The sequence below is a fragment of the Ictalurus furcatus genome, chromosome 27, assembly GCF_023375685.1.
Source record: "Ictalurus furcatus strain D&B chromosome 27, Billie_1.0, whole genome shotgun sequence".
Lineage (NCBI taxonomy): Eukaryota > Metazoa > Chordata > Actinopteri > Siluriformes > Ictaluridae > Ictalurus > Ictalurus furcatus.
The window spans coordinates 1,970,319-1,996,887 of record NC_071281.1 but is presented as its reverse complement, the minus strand read 5'-3'; the positions used below and the strand labels follow the sequence as shown (position 1 = coordinate 1,996,887).

Below are 26,569 nucleotides of genomic sequence, written 5' to 3'. Positions count from 1 at the left end.
AGTCAGAACTAGGCAGGAGTCAGAAACTTGGCAAGGCATCCACAAAATAACAGCTCAGACCTTAGACAACAGGAGATCTCAGTAATGACAATGAGTATGAAAGTGTTTTATATAATCTGTGAAGAGGAAATGGCAATGACAAGTGAAGAAGTGTCCTAGAATTCAGGAGAGAGAGCCCTCTGGTGGTGGTGTGGGGTTTGATCCTGAGCTCTGTATGTGTGTGTGTGTGTGTGTGTGTGTGTGTGTGTGTGTGCGTGTGTGTGTGTGCGGGTGCGTGTGTGTGTAGCCTCCTTCCTTTTCTCCCCCAAAAGCATGATTATTTGTTATAAAGTTGTTTATTTTCCTATAACAGCACATGCCAGTGTTTTATTCCTGTGTGTCACTCCCTCACGAGCCTCTATTTCTTTTCTTTCTTTTTAGTTAATAACTTAATAAGACAAAACCTCAGCTTGTTATATTACTGAGAAACTACAATGCTGTGTCTGAAAACATCATCTTCAAAGTTCCAGCTTTACCTCTGACTATTACAAAGTGTGCACACTGATGACTTCTTCCAAAAATGATCAATAAATGTCCTTATCAACAGTTTCACTCATTTTATAATGTGTTAATGTGGAGCGCCTGTGAGAGTTTTTATTAAAGAAACAATCACATATTAGAAGGAGTGCATTAATATAAACCTGATTTAGCTTACAGCTGGAGCTACTGTCAGAGCTGCTGTTAGAGAAAATGAACCAGATTCAAGAATCCAGCTGTGCTTGTGGTAAAAGTCTGATTAAAAGTCTGATCACAATAAGAAGCTTCTCGATTTCTTAAAGGAAACTGTGATCATTACAAATATGAAGCTGTTTTATTGTCTTTTAATATCTGATATTAACAATTCAGTTTCAGTATCAGGTATCCAGCACGTGAATGTGTCATGCCATCCTGAGAAGATCTGTGCTCTGAGGGAGTCATCTGTGACCCTGACGTGCTCTTACTCAAATATCATCATCATCACTGGCTTCTGGTTCAGCCTAAAGGACAAAGCTAAATGGAGGAAGGAGGAACATCCAGAGGATTTAGCTTTAGACTCAGACTACACAGGACGTGTGAGCTACACAGAGATGACAAACTTCAGCTCGACTCTTACAATAACAGACCTGAGAGAGAGAGACTCAGGGGAATATCGCCTCGTGTTCATTACGGATAAAGGATTGAAATATCTGAGCTCAGCTGGAGTTACTCTAACAGTTACAGGTAACAGAGCAGCTAGTCTGTAATAACCTGTGCTGTTATACACGTCTGTGTTCAAACATTCACCTTTATCTTCATTTAGACCTGCAGGTGACCCACGACTCCACACAACAAGTTCTCACCTGCCGCACTTCCTGTCCTCTGACCTCTACTGTTCACCGGTACTACTGGTACAAAAATCAACAATACTTAGAGAAATACAAAGACAACATGGGAACTTTCCCTTTAAGTAAAGCTGAAGAAGGCAGTTACTCCTGCTCTGTTCACGGCTATAACAATATTCTCTCTCTTCCACTGTGTGAGTATTCATTTGGCTTCATGATGTAATGGAGGGTCTCTTGATTTCAGTGTTGGGAAAGAAGTTAATGCAAGCTCAAAAACTCACTAGAAGTCACCAGATGATGTCATAGAACAATTTACATATTCACTGATTCGTCAAGATCATTTGAATATCAAAACATCTTACATGAAGAAGGAGGATTTTCTGATGAATAGAATAGTTTTATCTGAATAGAAAATAATAGATTACAACTTTTATTATTTCTTTCTTCATGGCATCACAAACTAACTACAGTACATATTTACAAAATTCTATCATTTCTATCTATCACTACACATTCAGGTTTTATACACTGGTGGTGAGTCGAGTGAACCTGCTCTCTCAACTCTCAGAAATTCCCTGTTTTTCTTTATTATAAGTGATCTAAAATAATCAGTCAAATCTAGTCTCTCTTCAGAACTGAAACACTGATGTTACCAAAATAGTTTTAAATCAACTTCAAATAAAACCTTCCAATGACCTGTTACCATTTCAGGTGCTGGCAGGAGCTGTTGGAGTGTGACCTACAGAGACAAAAGAGTCTGTGCTTTGGAAGGGTCTTCAGTGGAGTTTGCTGGAAATTACTCACATCCCAGTGATCTGAGTGTTAGAGAAGTATTCTGGTTTTATTTTCAGCGTGGTAAAGACTTCCAGGACCTGAAGCAGGAAACACAGTTTACTAATCGAGTTGAATATGTGAAACAAGACAAAAGCAGCACTTTGAGAATGAAAAACCTGACAAAGAAAGACTCTGGAGAATATCAACTTAGATTCCTTACTAATGGTGAAGGATTCTCTGGTAAACCTGGAGTGATTCTGAGTGTTACAGGTAATGTCCTACACTGAACTGTCTCTAGTTCTGGTCTCTCTGTATCGATGTAAATCTGTTAAATCACTTTCCTTTATTTTTTGCACATTCAGATCTGCAGGTAAGAGCGAGTCCCTCTGCAGTGGCATCAGAAGGACAGACTACAGTAACGCTGAGCTGCATCACCTCCTGCACTCTGTCTAACAACCCCACTTACATGTGGTACAAGAACAGACAGCCTGTTACTGACAAACTCACCAAACACAACAAGCTCTACCTGAACTCCAGTGAAGATGCAGGAACCTACTCCTGTGCTGTGAGAGGACGTGAGGATCTCCACTCTCCTGAACTAACTGTGACATGTGAGCCACAAAACTCAGGTAGGTCGGGTTCAGTCTCAGCACTGCCTGAGAGCAGCTATCAGTCCTCAACTGCTCAGCTTCATGCTTGGATTGGATTTTGAACACCACATGCCTTTTTGTGCTGCTCTACTCACATTAGCACAATATGTTAATAACAACGGTGCAGAAATGTGATCAAACTGGCTTGCATTCAATCCAAATTGCAAAACAGCGCCATTAACTGGCAAATTATGCTTAGCACTGGCACACAAAATAGAGCCTCATCATGCTCATGATTTATTTCTCAGAGAATTCCACAGTGTTAATGCTCATCATGGTGGGCCTGGCTGTCTTCCTGGCAGTAACACTCCTCTCAGGAGCTCTGTGGATGTGGTATGTAAAATGTAATGAATATGTTTTAAACATAATTTTAAAAATAATTATACATAAATAATCATTTGAACTAGCAAGAACATGTACTTGATGCTTCTCAGGAAGAGGAAGTCGAGCTCAGATAATGGCCACAGCAGCACTGGTGAGAGTGGACAGGTGAGTGTTTCCTGTTATCATTTCATGTGTTGGAAGCAGCTGTTGGAGTGTGACCTACAGAGACAAAAGTGTCTGTGCTATGGAAGGGTCTTTTGGAAGGAAGTTACTCACATCCCAGTGTATCTGATCTTCATTTCTCTCAGAGTGTTCCAAAGCCTGGAGATGACACATACACAGCACTGAACCCCATGAATACGTCCCCAGATTATGACACTCTGCAAGTACGTATATAGTCTTTGTGTGTGTGTGTGTGTGTGTGTGTTTAGTTGTCTAAACACTTATTTCCCCCCTAGAACGTTCAGGACTCTGCCAGTGACACTTACACAACTCTGAACCCTGCAACCACGTCCTCTGATTATGATACGCTGAGGGTAAGTCTGTAGTGTATGTGTGTGTATGTGTGTGTATATGAGAGAGAGAGAGGGAGAGAGAGAGAGAGAGAGAGAGCAAAAGGGACATCCAGGATTTAGGAGAAGTTTGATGTTCCATATGCAGAAGATTTATGACGTCCACACACAAAGTCATCAATCCAAAAATCAGAAACGCCAGGCGAGAAACATCACACACAATCAGGGCAAATCCAAACCGGAGGAAGTCAAAATCCTGTACATGACGAGACCAACAATAGGTCAAAGCCTCAGAACTGACATACAGTGAATGAGGCAAGACTTTACATCGTGCCTCATTATGAATCTCTGACGAATGTTGTGTGTAAATATTTGCATAAGTCAAATCCAAGTAAACATTTATTTCATATTCACAAAAAAATGAAGCTATTTTGTGCACTCGTGTGTATTTTGACGAAGGTGAACCACCTGTAGCACGCAAAGCACTTTCCCGACACAGCTCATTTACATATAGTAACGCCCACAAACCTCCATAAAAGGTAAAGCACACAGAGATCTGGAAGTGCAAAATGACAGTAAAACAGCTAAGGGTTTATATCTCTACACAGACAGAGCAGCGTCCTCCTTCTATACAGCAACATTACTTTCATCTTAACTCAGGGTCTGGTCTGATTTGTCTTCAGTTATGGATTTGTGTTGGCTTGCTTTCTTTAATTCTTTTTTTTCTTTAAATAATTAATATGTTCATAAATATGAATCAACTGGTTTCCAGGAAATGTTCTTTAAATTAGTGTGTAATTAATATACAGGGTTTTAGCTGATCTGGAAATCTTACTCTCTGACCTAGTGATCGAGTACGAGGAGAAGTTTTTGAGAGAGATTACAAAGCACTTCTGTAAATCGCTCTGGATAAGGGCGTCTGATAAATAATTCAAACTTGTATATTATATATTTATTTACATAATCCGTATATAAAAGTGTAATAATCCATGACAGTTATATGGTTTGAAGTCGATTGAGCGTGACATTAGTTTGTTATTTTTTGTGAGTAAATTGTGATGTTATAGTGTATAATGTGATGATGTGTGTGTGTTGATGATTTTTTTCAGGGTGTGGCTCCTCGACTCAGTGAGGAGAAGTACTCCAGAACTGCAGAATGAGAACGAACAGTTGAGTTTGGTTAGTGACTTTACATTCAGCATCATGAACAGCACAGGAAGGTGCTCAGGGTGAGAGTTTTAGGATTAGATTTGAGGATTAAAGTTAAACGGCATTCAGACGTCACAACAAACTAAAGTCTGTCTTAAGTAAGTGTCATTCATTTATGTTATTCAAGCAGCTCCTTTAGTTTCTCAGGTGTCTTTCTGTACATTATAGATATGCTCCGCACTTGTATAGCGCTTTTTATAATCTTAGCAGTTCTCCACTGTTTCTCATTCACCCATTCACACACACACCAGAGCTGCCACGCAAGGCGCTAGCCAGCCATCCGGTTAAACTTGGGGTTCAGTGTCTCGCCCAAGGACACTTCGTCATGTGGAGTCATGTGGGCCAGGAATCGAACCTCCAACCCTACGATTAGTGAACAACCCTCTCTTATATATTTTATAATATGGAGCTTTTCCCTTCACTCTTGACTGACCTCTGTTAATCTCTGTTCATGCTAACATCGGATTTAATCACTTAAATATTAATCAATCAGTCAATTCTGATCTGATCCTTAAATTTCTTGTAACTTTCTTTTTTATTCATTTAGCGAAACATTTCTACAACTTTCTTTTCTGTCATCTGATCCAGTATTTGTCATTTTCATGTGTTGTAAACTGCAGTGAAAAGCTGGATAATGATGATGATCATTAATAATGATGTAAGGAACACCAGCTTCCATCGAGATGAATTCTGCTATGTCTGATCCGTTACTGTCCAATGTTTCAAATGTTTTTATGTACAAAATTACAAAATTAACATTGTCCTTATGAGCTTTTACATGGCTGAACGCTGCACACCGATTCAAAACCATAATAAACTTTTACACAACTTAAACACGCAGTAGAACACTTTTTACATAATGTATAGAGCAGGTAGATCAGGGTCATCTGTTAATCAATCACACAGGTCTTCAACAGTAAAACCAGTAAAACATCTGTTCATATTTTATTTCTAAAATGAAGTTTAATATTGACCTGGATAAATAAGTACTGCGTGACTGTTTGAGTGAAAATAGGATTAACGTACTGTACGTTACGTACAATCATTGTTGTTTGCCAGCAAATAATGAACAATAAACACTGAATTTGATTGGCCATTTGATTGAAACTAAAGCGTGGTGTCGGTCTTTTGCACAGTGCTGTACATGCGTAAAGCGTTCACAGGGCAGCACAAATGCAGTCTTCTGGGCTCCGAATCTAACAGAAGAGGACAGAAGGACAGCTGCTCAAACACCAGTGAACCGTAGTTCATGTTCCAAACCTTACACAGGCCACATTAGGGTACAACTTTACATTACTTGCATTATACGGCCCAGACTTGGCATGGGGATCACCCACAATGCTTTGCTGATGGTTGATGATTTTGATTTTGCTGCAAAGAGAAGTGCTGTTGTGGAACTGATGTCCACTGACTCTAGGGGGTCAAACAGGGAACCACATAGTGCCAGGGGAAAATCCAGTGAGGAGGCCATTGCTTAGGAGTAAGCCTCGGAGGATACACACACTTCATTATGCATGAGGATGAGCCCTTCATTTTATTATTATTATTATTATTATTATTATTATTATTACTATTATTATTATTATTATTATTATTATTATTGTTGTTGTTGTTGTTGTTGTTGTTGTTGTTTAAGATTAATCTCTGTGTGATTTTGTAACAAGGGTCTAGTGGACTGAAAATGTTTTTGGTTCATACTTGATTAAAATCCTACAAAAATATCCACACACTAATATTTCAAGTCTCTATTCTTTTTGAATTCCAATAAATCTGGAGTATGAGGGATTTTTATTTATTTATTTTAATTTACTAAGTGACTTAGGACTGCACCTAGCTGTTTACCTTTACAACAAGGCTCTGCCATTGTGCTGGCCGGGTTAATAAATTGAAGAATGTGGAACACATGTTGGCGATCTTCACCCTGATGTGACCGCGTCCATGCTCTTGGAGAAATTCAGCTCTGTGGGACGGGTTCACTCTCTCCGCCTCTGCCAGAACAAGAGAACAAGAAGCAAAGATTGCTCCTCCCGGATCTGCCGCTGTGGTGCTGAAGAGACAGCTCCGTTTCAGCGCCACCAATGTTTTGGACAGCCGGAGAGCGCGTGGCTGACTAAATTCCCTAAAGCTTTTATCAACTTTCAACATCAGGCAACACAAACATATCTAACACACCTTAACAGTATTCCCTACACACTCCCTATTTCTTACTGCAATACCAGCAATAACAGGGTTTAGAAAATCTTCAGTATTTACCATATCCTAAAAATGATTTAAATATAAATATATGAACCTGATTTGAAGTCAAAGCAAAGCTTGTTTTTATATGCGTCATAAATATGTGGAATCTATTAGTCATGACAAATTTCAAACCTTCAAATAGCTGAAGCATATGTCATTTTTCTAAACCGTCCCAAGTGACCTGAATTCACCATTTCTACATTTCTATGAAAATGAATAAAGAACTATAATATAAGTTTATAATTGATATATAGCCTGCAAGCGCGCTCTGGAGCTGCTCAATTTTGACATCTTTGGCTAATTGGGCCCGATTTGGACATTTTCACTTGGGGGTGTACTCACTTTTGTTGCCAGCGGTTTAGACATTAATGAGGGGACGGCAAATTTACACTGTTACACAAGCTGTATACTCACTACTTTACATTGTAGCAAAGTGTCATTTCTTCAGTGATGTCACATGAAAAGATTTAATCAAATATTTACAAAAATGTGAGGGGTGTACTCACTTTTGTGAGATACTGTATATATAGAGAGAGTGGTTTTCTCTTCAGAAGCCGACCAGGTAAAATAATAAACAAAAATACCCTCTAACTGTACAGAAAGAAAACTAACTAATCTACAAGAGAAGAAAACAAAAATACACTTTCTTCCCTCACTCCCTAGCTAACCCAAAACAAGGAGAAAAGAAGAATCAACATAAATGGCGTCGACTTCCTACTAACCACTATTAACAGTGCACTGTTTACAAAGGTGACTATTATGGTGTCAGTTAACAAAATAATATATACATATATACACAAGTGTACCACTCGGTTCGTTATGGGGCAGAGCATAAACATAGTCAAAGACGGGCATAAGGTCATACACAGGCGAAACCCAAACACGAAAAGCACTGCTCACTACACGCAAAGCAATGATCTGCCCTGGAATTGAGACTGACGAGGCTTAAGTACACGTCCGGAATCGTGCAACCAACCAATCCTCTCGCACAAGGCCAGAGCAGGCGTGGACAAGATGTGATCATCCAGTAGCAAGCCGGAACGTGACGCATGCAGTAGGCGGGGCCTAGAGAAGGAGGAGACAAAAGAAACCCATCCCACCACCGGCATAGACACACAAATGGTACATAGAGCAAACAGAAATACACTGGAGAATGTAACAGGCGGAGCAGGCATTCTAACCCCTGAAAGAAGCTCTCACCAGTGCCCCAGTACTACATAACCCGGACTGATGCCTCAGAGACCGGGCTGGGTGCCGTCCTCTCGCAGGCTTTCAACAGAGAAGACCACCCGGTCCTCTACATCAGCAGGAAGCTGTCCTTGGCTGAGAGGAAATATGCTGCCATGGAGAGAGAGGCCCTGGCAATAAAGTGGGCCATCGAGGAGTTGCGCTACTACCTGGCAGGTCGACACTTCACTCTGGTGACGGACCACGCACCACTGCAGTGGATGGCCAAGGCCAAGGACACCAATGCCAGGGTAGCACGATGGTTCCTTACGCTGCAGGACTTCTCTTTCCAGGTTTAACACCAGGCAGGAGCCCGACATAGGACTGCAGATAGCCTCTAATGACACGACGCTCTGTGGGCCAACACACAGCGGCAGTAGGCTCGGAGCTGAGGGGGTGTACTGTGACGACAGGCCGGCGGCCGGTGCACAAACGAGAAAGAACTCTCCTCCCGCGACTGCGCTAGGGTGCTGAAATGACAGCTCTGCTTCAGCACCACCAATGTTTTAGACAGCCGGAGAGTGCGTAGCTGCGAGGCGGGGCCACAGACACACACACAGCTGGCGGCTAATTATCAGCGGGGCCGTCTAGCAGCCGGCGGGAGCGTATAAAAGGGCCCACCTCCTCTAGAAAAGAGAGAGAGGGTTCTCGAAACACAACTAGAGTTATGTTTGGACTGGTACAGCTCCCAGTCCATTGGCAGAAACATCCACTTGAACTGAAAATCTCTGGGAGAAATCAGGACTTTGAAGCACTGGACTGTTACATAAGCTGGCCTTCAGCTGTTGAAATGCCCACTCAGCTTCCTCTGTCCAGGGCACTGGGTTTCGTACCAACTTTGTGGTGAGGTTGGTCAGGGGTACCGCGACACCAGAGAACTCGGGTAATCAGCTCACCGATTTCCTCCTTGGTGCACTGTTGTGGCCTTATCCAACGAGCATACAGTTCACAACGTGTAGACTGATTGAAAAGTGTTTTAATAAACACGCTGTCCATTCTTGTACCAGATGTAAGTGGGGTTGTTAGACAGAGTGCAGGAGGTGATACAGCTCAGCTTTTACTCCAGTCTGATACTGTAACCTTCATGCATGCAAGTATTAAACTAGGTTTGTTATTATTTTTTTAACTATTTAATTAAAACTGACTTAAATTAATGTGTAATTGTGTGTTATTACCTGTGATGGACAGAGACAGAGTGAAGTTTAAAGTGAATTCTTATACACAGCACGAGAGTGACCCTTGACCTGCACTGACACTACTGTCACACTGTAAGTGAGGCGTTTCCCCTCATCACCAGCAGAGGCAGCACGCTCCTGAATTCTACAGCAACCTCTGACACTTTCGGGCCACTTCCTGATTTTCTGCTATATTAATCTCTCTGAGAGGACACACACACACACACACACACACACACGCACACACGCACACACGCACACACACGCACACACATGCACACACACATGCACACACACAAACACACACAAACACACACACAGAAACATGCACACACACACACATACACACTCACACAAGATGTATTAAACACGCTATACTATATGACTCATGCACTGACCAGCAAGAGCGTAACCACAGCGTAACCACTGCTGCTGCTGTCCTCAGTCACAAATAGCACTCCAACCAAGAATGTGTGAAAATAACCATAGAAACAGAACTCAACTCTGAAACAGTTCATACTTCACACATCTGGGTTAAGATGAATTAAGAGTATAAATAAACTCACACAGATAAAGAAGGTGCAGGATGTTATTATATTCTATAATATATCTTATATTTTACTCGTCTTCTTGTGTACAGAAACCCCAGTACAGCCAGAGAGACAGTGTCGTGTTCTTAAACTAAATAATGAAAGTGAATTAAAGTTTCAGCTAAATTAATAAAAGTATGAGAAATGTTATGTGGAGATGAATTTAAAGGGGAAAAGGCCTGGTGGAGAATGTAAAGCTCCACTCGGTGTGTATTTCAGCTAAGAAAAAAAGGAAGGAAACAAACTTCTTTTTCATCTTCAGCTACTTACCCACCCACCCCCATCACACACACGCCCCTTCATCACACCACTGCACATTTCCACTAAGTTAGAACATTACTAAGAGGAGACCCGAGAGGACGTAAGAAAAAACTCTCTTTATGATTATGTTCACATTAGTAAATTTGTATATTACCGTAAATACGAATTTTAACAGAACATATCTATTAATATACAACGAGCACACCTATGCATACTGATATAGATTGTGTTTATAGTGATCTCCCAGTTAAACAGTTAAATGATTGTGTTTTTCACCACCCTCTGGTGGTGGTGTGGGGTTTGATCCTGAGCTACGTGTGTGTGGGTGGGTGTGTGTCCCTGTTACGCCACGGCCAGCAGAGGGCACTGTGGCTCGGCTCCTGACGAGTCACGTGACATTGTTTTTGTTCGCTCGCTTCCGGATTGAGCATTTCGTATTAAGTGACTTTAATTTGCCCCAGGTGTCCATGCTTTGAGTTAATCATGTTCTTTATTTAAATGCCTGGGTGACTGAGCACTTGGTTCAGTATTATATCGTGTCTTTAGTTCAGCCTGGTTAGTATTGTTTGGATCAGTAGTCGCGTTTGTTTTCCATGCCTCGAATGTTCTTGTTTCCCGGTGAAGACCGCGTTGTGAGTTTTGTGTCTAATAAAGACTGTGACCTGCACCTGCATCCGCCTCCAGTCTACGTTTCGTAACATACCTATCTATCTATCTACCTACATACATAAATATATATTAGTTGCTTTTTTATGGTTTTTGTACATTATTTATTTTTGGGACTGTTTGTGTAAATAAACACCATTGCACTGATGTGCTTTTGTGACTGAGCCAACATTTCTTGTGCAGAGAGCCATTACCAACACCCCTCATCACACAGAGACAGACACACAGTCATAACAGATGAACCAAAAGAGAAGAACAACCTGAAATCAGGACGCGGTACATCTTTAACTATGTTTAGAAAAAGAAATTAAGTTAAAGAGACTTTTTATAGCACAAAATAAAGGACAGTAGTGTAAGAAATGGGCGTTACTCACTTGAATGTCTGTTCTCATGTAAAGGAAAGGAAGACACTGAGCTAAAATAGGGTGATGTGGTAACCACAATGCTTTGGTAAGTGCATTACCCAACCTCTCCTAGTCCTTACTACTAATATCATATAGACGATCATAACCCTACAAGTGCAGTACGTGTGAAGGAGTAACAGATGATTAAGACAAACACTTGTCAGTAAATAAAACAACAGTTTTTTCCCTCATGGATATTTTTGGCCAGTAGGCAACATTTAGTGGATCTTCAAGTGTCAGCTGTCTGAAGGCCGATGTCACCATGTTTTACAGAAAGTCGAGAAATATAACATTAGCAGCGATCCTCATGTTACTGACAGGTAAACTTTTCAGATATTTCAGCTCTTTCTAGTGTTTTTCGGTGCTGTTGTGTACCTTTCTTTGTCTGTGGGAGTTTATTTGCACTGTTAATTCTATAAACCCGGATGAAGTTTTTGAACGGTTTCAAACTGGGTTCTGCTTCTGTCGTCATTTTTGCACGTCACTGGCTCTCTCGCTGTGTGACTGAGAACAGCAGCAGCAGCAGTGGTTAAAACTGTGGTTATGCTCTTCCTGGTCAGTGCATGATCTATTTTAATTTGTGCTTCTGAGGCCTGTTTCACGAGGCGAGTTGAACAAACTCAGAGTTGCAGAGTAAGTACGTTTTGAGGATAATTAAAGTTAACAGGTTTCATGACGCCGGTTATCAACGTTCTCAGTCAGTCCAGGTTTCAACCCTGAATCAAGGGCCGTTTCTCAATGTGCGTTCTTATGCGATCTTGCGTCCTTGTGTTCTTGTTCTATGTCATCATCCACCGCCGAAGTTCAATTCCAGTACTCAAGAACGCAAGTACCGGGGACGCATAAAATTACCCGGATGTGTTCTTGATCTTGAGGATGTATCGGATGCAGACCTGAGAGCACCGAACCCGCTTGAAGTCCCGGAAGTCATGGCGATAAAACAGGATCAGAAGACAGAAGCCTGACTCATACCTGTAGTTTTAACATCTTTTTAACGACAATAATCTAAATACCTCGAAATACGCAGCTGAAAAGAATGATTTTGATATATGATTTAGATTTGGATATCTGAGGTTGTTGAAAAGTCGAATTTACCCCTCAGAAGTGTTTGAATTAAACGACGCTAGTTTCCATCCCGAGGTAACGGTAAACTCTTTTACGTTTTTAATGAACGTGAGGTTGCAGCTTACTACATTAAAACATGCTTAAGTAACTTTTGGTAAACAGTAAGTCTATTAACCAGCTGAAACATATTACTGAAGCAGCACTGAAGAGATGAGGACCCTGTCCCACTATGGGATCAAATTTCATCCTATAGAAATGAACCACTCAGAAAGAAGCACAAAGCAACACATACAGTTTGCGGTACAGTAAGAGCGTGGGTTCGGCGTGTCAGATTTTTAATGTGCGTCTCAAGAAGCCGGCAGAGATAAACTATACCATCTGCCCGAAATCCATATCTTTCATACAGCCAGGGGATTGGGTCTGTCCCTAAAAATTCTCTCCCTTAGAAGTGGCCTTCTTATTATTATTCCCATCTCCACAGGATTCCCCACAAACTGTGAAGCCTTCGCTACAAACACTAATGGGTTAACTATTATGAGTCAGATTTATATCACTTTGCTCACAGCTGATTGGTCCAAGTTGGGTTTGAGTTTTCTTACCCAGAATAAAACCTGTTCTGGAGCAGGTAAACATGTAGTGTAAGTTACCATGGCGATGAAACCTGCTAAAACCAATCCACCTTGTTGAGACAGAAAAAACAACGTTTGCTCAAACTAAACTCAAACTTAGCTTTGTGTGTGTGTGTGTGTGTGTGTGTGTTACAGGAGTTCAGGCTCAGCATAGTGTAAGTCTCTCCTCTCAGAGTCTCTGTGCTGTTACTAGATCTACAGTAAAAATCCCCTGTAAATTTACACCTGATCATTCCAGTGTCACACAGAGAGAGTGGTATCGAGTCCAGAGCTCTGAAGGAGAACCACGAGACCTGAGCAAAGATCCACAATACTCAGGACGAGTGTCTGTAAGCACAGTGACGTCTGACTGTGAGCTGACAGTGAGGAATGTGAGTGTGAGTGACTCTGGAGTTTATAACTTCAGATTTAAAACACAGAGCAGTGACTGGATATCAGCCTCATCTGGAGTTCATCTGACTGTTACAGGTAATAACACACACTCACACACACACACACACACACACACACAAACACTCCATAACAAATAATTACATATTTTATTTAGAATATAACGCCAAGCCCTTTTTCATTTTTGCAGATCTGAAGGTTACAGTATCAGATTCGGAGAGCTACAAGTTACTGAGCTGCATCACCACCTGCCCCTACAACCTCACTTATGTCTGGTACAGGAACGGACAGTTTAAAGTTCAACAGGACAGAGGTGAACAGTATGTCACTAGTGGGGAATCAGGCAGCTACTCCTGTGCTGTAAGAGGACACGAGGAGCTTCGCTCTCCTGCTGTCTGTAAGAACTCACTTTACACTTCACTCACTCTGTCATCATCTCACTGCCAGCTTCTGTTAGATAAACACAATAAACTCACATGCAGTGATTCACGACTGAGTGATGCTTTAGTTGGTGTTAAGATCAGATTTCTGTTCTAATTCATTTTGTTTTGTTCAGGTGTTTTTGATGAGAAGAGCTGCTGGAATGTGACGTACTCCACCCAGAATATCTGCTCTCTGATTGGCTCATCAGTGGACATACTCTGTGATTTCACGTTTACTGATCATAACAAGGTCACAAAAGTGTTCTGGTTCATTAAAGATCAGACTGGTGTTGAACCTGTGGATGTGAGAGAGGATGAGGAGTATCAGGGCCGAGTGCAGTACACACAGATCTCCCAGAATAACTGTAGACTGAGAATCACTAACCTGAGAGAGAGAGACGCTCAAACATACAGATTCAGATTCTACACTGATGGGGGTAAATACACCGGTGATCCTGGAGTCTCTCTGTCTGTCACAGGTAAAGCTGCATAACTATACATTTACTTAATTACTCTTACTTAGAAGAAAAAGATGAAATTAATAAAGTGATTTTATTATTTTCAGATCTGAAGGTTACAGTATCAGACTGGAGTGAGCAGTACATGAATCTGAGTTGCATCACCACCTGCACTCTGTCTAACAACCCCACTTACATCTGGTACAAGAACGGACAGCGTGTGTCTGAGTGTAAATCTGCCTCCTGCTCTGTAGCTGCAGTCGGTGGTGCGGTCAGTTACAGCTGTGCTGTTGAAGGCCATGACAGTCTCCTCTCTCCTCCAGTGTGTGAGTGTGGATTTGACTCTCCTCAATCATAGAACATCTATATCTGTATCAAATGCTGATCCTGGACACACCCCAGCTGATTCAGGTGTTTTATTTCTAATCAGATTCTCCTAAAAACACCAGACCAGTGGTTCTTTCCTCTGGAGACAGAGTGGAGGGGGATTCAGTGACTCTGAGCTGTAGCAGTGATGCAAACCCTCCTGTTCTCACCTACTCCTGGTTTAAACAGAGAGCAGCTGCAGACACACTGCTGACAACAGGCCAGAATTACAGCATCAGCAACATCAGCTCCCAGCACAGCGGACTGTACTACTGCACTGCTCACAACCAGCTGGGACAGCACAACTCTACACCCACACTCCTGGATGTGAAGGGTAACTCTACACCAACACACCTGGATGAGTCAGGTAAGTACAGTGTAAAACATTTATGTAGCTGCATAAAGCAGATGAACAAAAAATAACAAATATAAAGCCTCATATTGCTTCTGATTTATTTCTACATCAGAGAATTACACAGTGTTAATGCTCGTCATGGTGGGACTGGCTGTCTTCCTGGCAGTAACACTCCTCTCAGGAGCTCTGTGGATGTGGTATGTAAAATGTACTGAATATGTTTTAAACATAATTTTAAAAACAAATAGTCATTTGCAACTAGCATGAACATGTACTTGTTATTTCTCAGGAAGAGGAAGTCGAGCTCAGCTAATGGCCACAGCAGCACTGGTGAGAGTGGACAGGTGAGTGTGGATGAAAGGAGGGAATGTTTGATCATGTGACATGTTCATATATAACTTTATTCTGTTCTCCCTTTCAGCGTCACTCTCCTGCTGTTTATGAAAATGTCTCAGCCTCAGACCGCAGTGGAAGAGTCACCTCAGATGATCAGGATGACGTTCACTATGCCAGTGTTGTATTTAAAAACTCCCACACACAGGAAGTGTCTCTGTCACGCAGACTTCCTCCAGACACCACAGAGGAAGAGGATGTTCAGTACGCTGCTGTGAACATTAGCAGGAGCACTGCTGCCATCCAGTGAGCAGATCATTATCATTACACCAACACTCACTGTGCTTCATTAAGTGACTGATTAGAAATGTAAGACATTACACTATTCTAGTCTTTAGATCACCTCTTTTTGTTCCACAGGCTTGCAGCAGACGAAGCAGCTGATGATCCGTCTCAGCTCTACAGCAAGATCCAGAAACTCCCCACTTCAGCAGTGTAGCCCATCATTAGTCCTGTGGCCTGGGATCTAAAAGCTAAAGAGGTAGCACTTCAGGTTCCTGGAAAACAGCTGAGAGAGATGTGATAGTTCTGTTCTGTATCTCTGTTTTAACCCTCAACACTGCTTCCAAATCTAACAGGAGAAGAGGGACGGCTTTAACATTTTATTAGCGTAGAGCTAGCAGCATTATTGCTTTGATCGTGTATTATAGAGCTCTTATAATATTGTATACTGTTTTACCTTAAACTATATGTTTTTACATTATAATCTTCAATAACGTGTTTGATTTATATTCACATTATTTTAAATGCAAAAACAAATTGCAGTGCTTAAATTATTTACCTATGAACTTGTTTTTTATCGTGCCGTCATTGGCTGGTCATTTACATGACTAATGCTGTAATGTTTGTTAGTGAGATAATCAGACGAAAAAAAATCCTGTAAATAATCTAAATTTATCCTTAGCTCAAATTTGACTTGCTGCCTAGTCCGTTATGTTAGCGAGTGGAATCGACGCTAGTCTAACCTGGTATTAGTGAAGAAAACGGGCTAACTTAATTAAACAAATCCAGTTTACATGTTAGTAAACTAGTGAAAACGTGCCTTATCATGTTTTTCAAATGAGATGGAGTCCGTGCTTTCTAGGGAGGTAAAAGAGACGCTTCATTTTAAACCAGTCTTTCTTTAGTCCAGCGTACTGAAACATTTTCCTGAGGTAGGGTCAGGGTTATTAACTAGAACACCTCCACATATGACTTGTTGATGTAATTAAGGAAATGTCCCCGCTGTGCAAACTTCCTCAGCTTGTGTCTAGATATAAACCACTGCAGTCGAGCTTTTACAAAGTTTTTAATACACGCATTGCTCATTTTATTCTGTTAAAACAACAAAAAGAATGAAGTTTTCTTAAGTGTATTTATGTTACTGTAAACACATTAGTAATCACTGGGAGTAAAAATAACAGCAATTTTTGTGAATCATTTGCACATTATTGTATTTTTTTAGTTACGGTTTCATTTAAAGGATGTAAAAGTCACTCTCAGGACATCAACGTTCACAACAATGATACTTGTCTTTGTGTAACGTGTATAAAATGATTTACGTGTGTTTGTTGTGAGCTTTTAGTGCTTTACGTCAGTTCAGAACTTTACTTATGAATGAGGAAATAAATCTTTTTCTTGAAAGCTTCTTCGTCTGGTTTTAACTAGAAACACGTGGACCTATAATTGTGAAATTGGTGGCGCTAATTTCAGCAGCGTTAATGCTTTGTGGTTTTCAATGGCATTGTGACACACATGAAGAAACTCGTACAGACGCTGCACTGTGGGTGGAGGGTGTGTGGGTTTGTGTACGTATGATTGTTACTGATACAGATCACATTCCATATACTGTAGATTATTATTATTATTATTATTATTATTATTAGGATGCTGATTAAGTGGTTTACGTATGATTTGATGGATTAAGTGATAGCTGTTACCGATGTTAAAGTAATACAGTGATGATATGTAACACATGATAAAGGGTTTCTGTCAAATGCATTATCCCACTGTGCTGATGAATTCTCAATTCTGATTGGCCAGACAGCAGTTCTGGCTGCAAATCACAGGTTTATATTAAAAAGCTTATTATATCTAATACATGATCGTTTCTATATTAAGAGCTCATTCACAGGGACTGTACGACACATGATGCACAATAATCTCAGTGTAATAATAAATGAATAAAAAATATATTTTTTTGTGTATTGTGTTCATGTTTATGGCAATAAAAATTTCAAATACATTAATCTACAACTAATTAAATCAGTTCATAGTATCATTTTGAAAGAACTCAATAAAGTAAATGATTACATTGTGACATACCCGAACATTTCATAGTAATGAGATTATCTTTATGTTCATTAAAAGGTCATTACACTTGAAGCTTTTCAGTACGGTGTGCGCGAGTGCCATCTGGTGGTTGAAAGGATGAAGTGCGCATAGACTGTTAAACAACAAAGTTATTAAGAAAGTGAGTCGTACATCAACAAGCACATTATTTCTCCTCTTTTCAAAGCTCTAAATCATACTCCAGTAATTGTGTGTTATTGCCTGTGATGGACAGAGACAGAGTGAAGTTTAAAGTAAATTCTTTTACACAGCACGAGAGTGACCCTTGACCTGCACTGACACTGCTGTCACACTGTAAGTGAGGCGTTTCCCCTCATCACCAGCAGAGGCAGCACGCTCCCGAACTCTACAGCAACCTCTGACACTTTCGGGTAACTTCCTGATTTTAGGCTATATTTAATTTTCTGTGAGGTGAGAGTTAAAATGTGCTGTCCCTACTACTGGAAAACACACACACACAGACACACACACACACACCAGGGTTGTGTTCTTAAACCAAAGAATGAAAGTGAATTAAAGTCTCAGCTAAATTAATGAAAGTATGAGAAATGTTATGTGGAGATGAATTTAAAGGGGAAAAGGCCTGGTGGAGAATGTAAAGCTCAGATCAGTTTTTCAGCTACTTTGTTGATGAGCTGCCAAAAACAGATGGAATAAAATGTCATTCATTATGATGTATAGTGTACAGGAGAGTTTGACTGCTGTGTAAACTGATTATTTTTAATGATTCAGTACTAGTTCTGAAATAGTGTGTATAAAGAGACTGTTTCTTACTTTAAGTTTAAGCTCAGAAAACAGGAAGGAAACGAACCCCTCTTTCATCTTCAGCTACTTGCATCTAGTCCAGCACATATGCTTAACCCGTGACTCACACACACACACACACACACACACACACACACACGCCCCTGTCATCACACCACTGCACATTTCCACTAAGTTAGAACATTACTAAGAGGAGACCCGAGAGGACGTAAGAAAAAACTCTCTTTATGATTATGTTCACATTAGTAAATTTGTATATTACCGTAAATACGAATTTTAACAGAACATATCTATTAATATACAACGAGCACACCTATGCATATTGATATAGATTGTGTTGATAGTGATCTCCCAGTTAAACAGTTAAATGATTGTGTTTTTCAGGGCTCTAAGTGGAACTATGGACGTTGGATCCAGAAAGCTGCTGCTGCTGATCCTGTTGTTGAATATTACAGGTAGGGTTGCTGTATTTGTTGAGTATTAAGATGAAGCTGTCTCTGCTACATGGAATATGTTAGCTGTGGGATTTTCCTAACAGGCCTAAACTAAACAACTCCAGATACAAAATGAATGGACATGAAAAACTCCTAATGTTGTAACAGATTCCAGGTTATCAAAAGGCCATAAACTGTGCTAAATGAGTATTTCCTTCTGTGTGCTAGATCCAGCTTGCTTTATTTTCGAGATATTGTCGCTTGTTTAACAGCTTCATGCTGGTGGCAACATTAAACGCTAATGCTACAGTAGTGATGAATGTGTCGGCTGATCTGAGAACAGTTTTGCAGTTTATTTTGTAATGTTTCAGGCCAGGATGTGAACTGGGGAAGCTGCTCTTAGAGCAGAACAGTTTAAAGGCTCTTGTTCTCTAGAGTTTTATTAAAGTTGTTCAGTGAATTTAACAAAACTGATTGAAACAGTGGAACATGCAGTAATGTAAATCCACACACAAGTGTTCCTCTGAGTGTATGAGCTGATCCCACTTAGTTTTAGAGGAAACTGATTCTTTACCACTGATCTGAGACCAGATATACAGCGTCCTCCACTAATATTGGCACCCTTGGTAAATATAAGCAAAGAATGCTGTTTTTGTCTTTATTTTTTAACCTTTTGATCTTTTGTTTAAAAAATTCGCAAAAATTATCTCATGTCATGGATATCAAACACGCAAACAAAACACAGGTTTATATAAAAAAAAGTTAAATATAGGTGTGCAACAATTATTGGCACCCTTTTACTTTGTGCTACCTCCCTTTGCCAAGATAACAGCTCTGAGTCTTCTCCTATAACGCCTGATGAGGTTGGAGAATACATGGTGAGGGATCTGAGACCGTTCCTCCATACAGAATCTCTCCAGATCCTTCACATTTCGAGGTCCATGCTGGTGGACTCTCCTCTTCAGTTCACCCCACAGGTTTTCCATGGGGTTCAGGTCAGGGGACTGGGATGGTCATGGCAGGACCTTGATTTTGTGGTCAGTAAAATATTTCTGTGTTGATTTTGATGTATGTTTTGGATCATTGTCCTGCTGGAAGATCCAACCACGGCCCATTTGAAGCTTTCTGGTAGAAGCAGTCAGGTTTTCATTTACTGTCTGTTGATATTTGATAGAGTCCATGATGCCATGTATCCTAAACAAAATGTCCAGGTCCTCTGGCAGAAAAACAGCCCCAAGACATTAAAGAGCCACCTCCATATTTAACCGTGGGCATGAGATACTTTTCAATATGGCACCAAAACCACCTCTGGTGTTTATTACCAAAAAGCTCTATTTTGGTTTCATCTGACCATAGAACCCGATCCCATTTGAAGTTCCAGTAGTGTCTGGCAAGCTGAAGACGCTCGAGTTTGTTTTTGGATGAGAGTAGAGGCTTTTTTTTTTGAAACACTTCCAAACAACTTGTGGTGATGTAGGTGACTTCGGATTGTAGTTTTGGAGACTTTCTGACCCCAAGACGCAACTAACTTCTGCAATTCTCCAGCTGTGATCCTTGAAGATGTTTTATCCACTTGAACCGTCCTCTTCACAGTGCGTTGAGGTGATATAGACACACGTCCAATTCCAGGTCGATTCATAACATTTCCAGTTGACTGGAACTTCTTAATTATTGCCCTGATGGTGGAAATGGCCATTTTCACTGCTTGTGCTATTTTCTTATAGACACTTCCCATTTTAAGAAGCTCAACAACCTTTTGCCGCACATCACAGCTATATTCCTTGATCTTACCCATTGTTATGAATGACTAAAGGAATTTGGCCTACTGTATGTGTTACCTCACATTTATACCCCTGTGAAACAGGAAGTCATGGTTAAACAATTTCCTGTTCCTAGTCACCCAGGTGTATAAAAGAAATGTAAAATATCAATGGAAATTCATGTCAAATATTTTTCTCATATGAATTCATAGGGGTGCCAATAATTGGTGCACACCTATATTTAAGTAAAGATATTTTTTGATAAACCCGTGTTGTGTTTACAATTGTTGATATCCATGAGAGCAGAGTATTTTTGTGAAATCTTTGAATTTATCAAAAGGTTAAACAATAAAGACAATTTTAAACAGCCTTCTTTTCTCATATTTACCAAGGGTGCCAATATTAGTGGAGGGTACTGCACATTTATACATTTTACATGTATGGCCTTTGGCAGACACTTTTATCCATACATTTATTTCATTTATACAACTGAGTAGTTAAGGGTTAATGACCTTGCTTAAGGGCCCAGTAGTGGCAGATCGGCAGTGATAGGATTTGAAGGCACCTCCAGGTTGGGGGTTCGATTCACACCTCCTCCCTGCATGTGCAGAGTTTACACGCTCTCTCCGTGCTTTGGTGGTTTCCTCTGGGTATTCGGGTTCCAGGCTCCCTGCTACCCTGTGTAGGATAAACGGTACAGAAAATTGATGTATGGATGGATGTTAAGATTTATGTCTTGAGACAGACATCAAGACAAAGGAATATGAGGGTATAAATAGATGAACTAATCAAGGGCGGAAATAAGAACAGGTGTACACAAATTAAAGACATTCTTTACTAAAGAATCAAGCAGAACGAGCCACACTGGGAAATGCACTGTGCACTGAGGGGAATCATGACAGAACCCTCCTTAATGCATGGCATGGCTGATGAGTGACAAATGTAAAACAAGATGTACTGGACCTCGTCGAAAGTCCACCATGAGGCAGGCATTGCCTGGGAAGAGCAACTTCCTGTACTAAGGTGGAGCAAAGAGCAAACATCTCCTTGCTCGTGTCAGGAGATGCACAACCTCAGAGAAGCCAGGAGGTGGAGCGACGTCCTCAGAGAAGCCAAGAAGTGCTGCCAAGACAACATCTTTGCTAAAGCCAAGAGGTGAAGTGACATACACTGAGAAGCCTGAAGGAGGAGTCACCTCCTCAACAACAAGTGGAACACTGTCCTTCACAAAACTTGGAGGTCCGTGTCATCGGCCTTGGGCAGAACTGGACATGTTTTTTACGCTGGCGGCAGGACGCTGCTGACGAACACTAATAATAAGAATGAAGGATTCTGAGTAGACTATAGTATGAATAGCTTATGTTGTTCAATATTGCTTTTATTTATAATTCACTGTTAGTTCATAAACACAAAGACTTTATTAACACTTTTATGTGCATGAACATCAATAGCATTGATCACCGTATTTTGTTGGCCAGGTGTTTTAACTGTACTTGACATTTAAATACTTAATCAGGACTTTTAGAAATATTGAGAAATCAGTGTTAAAATTCTTCATTTAATCTTAAACATCAGCATCACAGAGACAGTGTAACAGACTGAACTCCACAATGATCAGAAAGCAGACAGGACAAATCCAGAGAACAGTCAGAACTAGGCAGGAGTCAGAAACTTGGCAAGGCATCCACAAAATAACAGCTCAGACCTTAGACAACAGGAGATCTCAGTAATGACAATGAGTATGAAAGTGTTTTATATAATCTGTGAAGAGGAAATGGCAATGACAAGTGAAGAAGTGTCCTAGAATTCAGGAGAGGGAGCCCTCTGGTGGTGGTGTAGGGTTTGATCCTGAGCTCTGTGTGTGTGTGTGTGTGTGTGTGTGTGTGTGTGTGTGTGTGTGTGTGTGTGCGTGCGTGCGTGTGTGTGTGTGTGTGTGTGCGTGTGTAGCCTCTTTCCTTTTCTCCCCCAAAAGCATGATTATTTGTTATAAAGTTGTTTATTTTCCTATAACAGCACATGCCAGTGTTTTATTCCTGTGTGTCACTCCCTCACGAGCCTCTATTTCTTTTCTTTCTCTTTAGTTAATAACTTAATAAGACAAAACCTCAGCTTGTTATATTACTGAGAAACTACAATGCTGTGTCTGAAAACATCATCTTCAAAGTTCCAGCTTTACCTCTGACTATTACAAAGTGTGCACACTGATGACTTCTTCCAAAAATGATCAATAAATGTCCTTATCAACAGTTTCACTCATTTTATAATGTGTTAATGTGGAGCGCCTGTGAGAGTTATTATTAAAGAAACAATCACATATTAGAAGGAGTGCATTAATATAAACCTGATTTAGCTTACAGCTGGAGCTACTGTCAGAGCTGCTGTTAGAGAAAATGAACCAGATTCAAGAATCCAGCTGTGCTTGTGGTAAAAGTCTGATTAAAAGTCTGATCACAATAAGAAGCTTCTCGATTTCTTAAAGGAAACTGTGATCATTACAAATATGAAGCTGTTTTATTGTCTTTTAATATCTGATGTTATCAATTCAGTTTCAGTATCAGGTATCCAGCACGTGAATGTGTCATGCCATCCTGAGAAGATCTGTGCTCTGAGGGAGTCATCTGTGACCCTGACGTGCTCTTACTCAAATATCACCATCATCACTGGCTTCTGGTTCAGCCTAAAGGACAAAGCTAAATGGAGGAAGGAGGAACATCCAGAGGATTTAGCTTTAGACTCAGACTACGCAGGACGTGTGAGCTACACAGAGATGACAAACTTCAGCTCGACTCTTACAATAACAGACCTGAGAGAGAGAGACTCAGGGGAATATCGCCTCGTGTTCATTACGGATAAAGGATTGAAATATCTGAGCTCAGCTGGAGTTACTCTAACAGTTACAGGTAACAGAGCAGCTAGTCTGTAATAACCTGTGCTGTTATACACGTCTGTGTTCAAACATTCACCTTTATCTTCATTTAGACCTGCAGGTGACCCACGACTCCACACAACAAGCTCTCACCTGCCGCACTTCCTGTCCTCTGATCTCTACTGTTCAGTATAACTGGCACAAGAATGGAAATATCTTTGAGAAATACAGAGACAACATGGAAACTTTCTCTTTAAGTAATGCTGAAGAAGGCAGTTACTCCTGCTCTGTTCACGGCTATGGGAATATTCTCTCTCTTCCAGTGTGTGAGTATTCATTTGGCTTCATGATGTAATGGAGGGTCTCTTGATTTCACTGTTGGGAAAGAAGTTAATGCAAGCTCAAAAACTCACTAGAAGTCACCAGATGATGTCATAGAACAATTCACATATTCACTGATTCGTCAAGATCATTTGAATATCAAAACATCTTACATGAAGAAGGAGGATTTTCTGATGAATTGAATAGTTTTATCTGAATAGAAAATAATAGATTGTAACTTTTATTATTTCTTTCTTCATGGCATCACAAACTAACTACAGTACATATTTACAAAATTCTATCATTTCTATCTATCACTACACATTCAGGTTTTATACACTGGTGGTGAGTCGAGTGAACCTGCTCTCTCAACTCTCAGAAATTCTCTGTTTTTCTTTATTATAAGTGATCTAAAATAATCAGTCAAATCTAGTCTCTCTTCAGGACTGAAACACTGATGTTACCAAAATAGTTTTAAATCAACTTCAAATAAAACCTTCCAATGACCTGTTACCATTTCAGGTGCTGGCAGGAGCTGTTATAGTGTGACCTACAGAGACAAAAGAGTCTGTGCTTTGGAAGGGTCTTCAGTGGAGTTTGCTGGAAATTACTCACATCCCAGTGATCTGAGTGTTAGAGAAGTATTCTGGTTTTATTTTCAGCATGGTAAAGACTTCCAGGACCTGAAGCAGGAAACACAGTTTACTAATCGAGTTGAATATGTGGAACAAGACAAAAGCAGCACTTTGAGAATGAAAAACCTGACAAAGAAAGACTCTGGAGAATATCAACTTAGATTCCTTACTAATGGTGAAGGATTCTCTGGTAAACCTGGAGTGGTTCTGAGTGTTACAGGTAATGTCCTACACTGAACTGTCTCTAGTTCTGGTCTCTCTGTATCGATGTAAATCTGTTAAATCACTTTCCTTTATTTTTTGCACATTCAGATCTGCAGGTAAGAGCGAGTCGCTCTGCAGTGGCATCAGAAGGACAGACTACAGTAACGCTGAGCTGCATCACCTCCTGCACTCTGTCTAACAACCCCACTTACATGTGGTACAAGAACAGACAGCCTGTTACTGACAAACTCACCAAACACAACAAGCTCTACCTGAACTCCAGTGAAGATGCAGGAAACTACTCCTGTGCTGTGAGAGGACGTGAGGATCTCCGCTCTCCTGAACTAACTGTGACATGTGAGGCACAAAACTCAGGTAGGTCGGGTTCAGTCTCAGCACTGCCTGAGAGCAGCTATCAGTTATCAACTGCTCAGCTTCATGCTTGGATTGGATTTTGAACACCACATGCCTTTTTGTGCTGCTCTACTCACATTAGCACAATATGTTAATAACAACGGTGTAGAAATGTGATCAAACTGGCTTGCATTCAATCCAAATTGCAAAACAGCGTCATTAACTGGCAAATTATGCTTAGCAATGGCACACAAAATAGAGCCTCATCATGCTCATGATTTATTTCTGAAGGGTCAGAGAATTCCACAGTGTTAAAGGTCATCATGGTGGGCCTGGCTGTCTTCCTGGCAGTAACACTCCTCTCAGGAGCTGTGTGGATGTGGTATGTAAAATGTAATGAATATGTTTTTAACATAATTTACACATAAATAATCATTTGAACTAGCATGAACATGTACTTGATGTTTCTCAGGAAGAGGAAGTCGAGCTCAGATAATGGCCACAGCAGCACTGGTGAGAGTGGACAGGTGAGTGTTTCCTGTTATCATTTCATGTGTTGGAAGCAGCTGTTGGAGTGTGACCTACAGAGACAAAAGTGTCTGTGCTTTGGAAGGGTCTTTTGGAAGGAAGTTACTCACATCCCAGTGTATCTGATCTTCAATTCTCTCAGAGTGTTCCAAAGCCTGGAGATGACACATACACAGCACTGAACCCCATGAATATGTCCCCGGATTACGACACCCTGCAAGTACGTATATAGTCTTTGTGTGTGTGTGTGTGTGTGTGTGTGTGTGTGTGTGTGTTTGTGTTTAGTTGTCTAAACACTTATTTCCCCCCTAGAACATTCAGGACTCTGCCAGTGACACTTACACAACTCTGAACCCTGCAACCATGTCCTCTGATTATGATACGCTGAGGGTAAGTCTGTAGTGTATGTGTGTGTATGTGTGTGTGTGTATGAGAGAGAAAGAGAGAGAGAGAGAGCGAGAGAGAGAGAGAGAGAGAGAGAGAGAGAGAGAGAGAGAGCGAAAGGGACATCCAGGATTTAGGAGAAGTTTGATGTTCCATATGCAGAAGATTAATGACATCCACACACAAAGTCATCAATCCAAAAATCAGAAACGCCAGGCGAGAAACATCACACACAATCAGGGCAAATCCAAACCGGAGGAAGTCAAAATCCTGTACATGATGAGACCAACAATAGGTCAAAGCCTCAGAACTTACATACAGTCAATGAGGCAAGACTTTACATCGTGCCTCATTATGAATCTCTGACGAATGTTGTGTGTAAATATTTGCATAAGTCAAATCCAAGTAAACATTTATTTCATATTCACAAAAAAAATGAAGCTATTTTTTGCACTCGTGTGTATTTTGACGAAGGTGAACCACCTGTAGCACGCAAAGCACTTTCCCGACACAGCTCATTTACATATAGTAACGCCCAC

At 40.6% G+C, this 26,569-nt stretch overlaps 2 protein-coding genes across 2 annotated transcripts; both read left to right on the top strand.

Annotated features, from left to right (window-relative positions):
• The first annotated feature begins 294 nt into the window (after nt 1–294).
• On the top strand, nt 295–1,888 carry LOC128602687 (uncharacterized). Its single transcript, XM_053616638.1, has 2 exons — nt 295–1,239; nt 1,319–1,888. The coding sequence occupies exons 1-2, from the start codon at nt 840–842 to the stop codon at nt 1,561–1,563; spliced, it is 645 nt and encodes a 214-aa protein (XP_053472613.1). The 5' UTR covers nt 295–839; the 3' UTR covers nt 1,564–1,888.
• Nucleotides 1,889–7,866: 5,978 nt separating this feature from the next.
• LOC128602588 (B-cell receptor CD22-like) lies at nt 7,867–16,347 on the top strand. The gene is made up of 11 exons (XM_053616473.1): nt 7,867–7,905; nt 8,316–8,525; nt 13,313–13,532; nt 13,645–13,851; nt 14,011–14,355; nt 14,442–14,660; nt 14,765–15,067; nt 15,168–15,252; nt 15,345–15,399; nt 15,477–15,694; nt 15,809–16,347. The coding sequence occupies exons 1-11, from the start codon at nt 7,867–7,869 to the stop codon at nt 15,885–15,887; spliced, it is 1,980 nt and encodes a 659-aa protein (XP_053472448.1). The 3' UTR covers nt 15,888–16,347.
• The last annotated feature ends 10,222 nt before the right edge of the window (nt 16,348–26,569 follow it).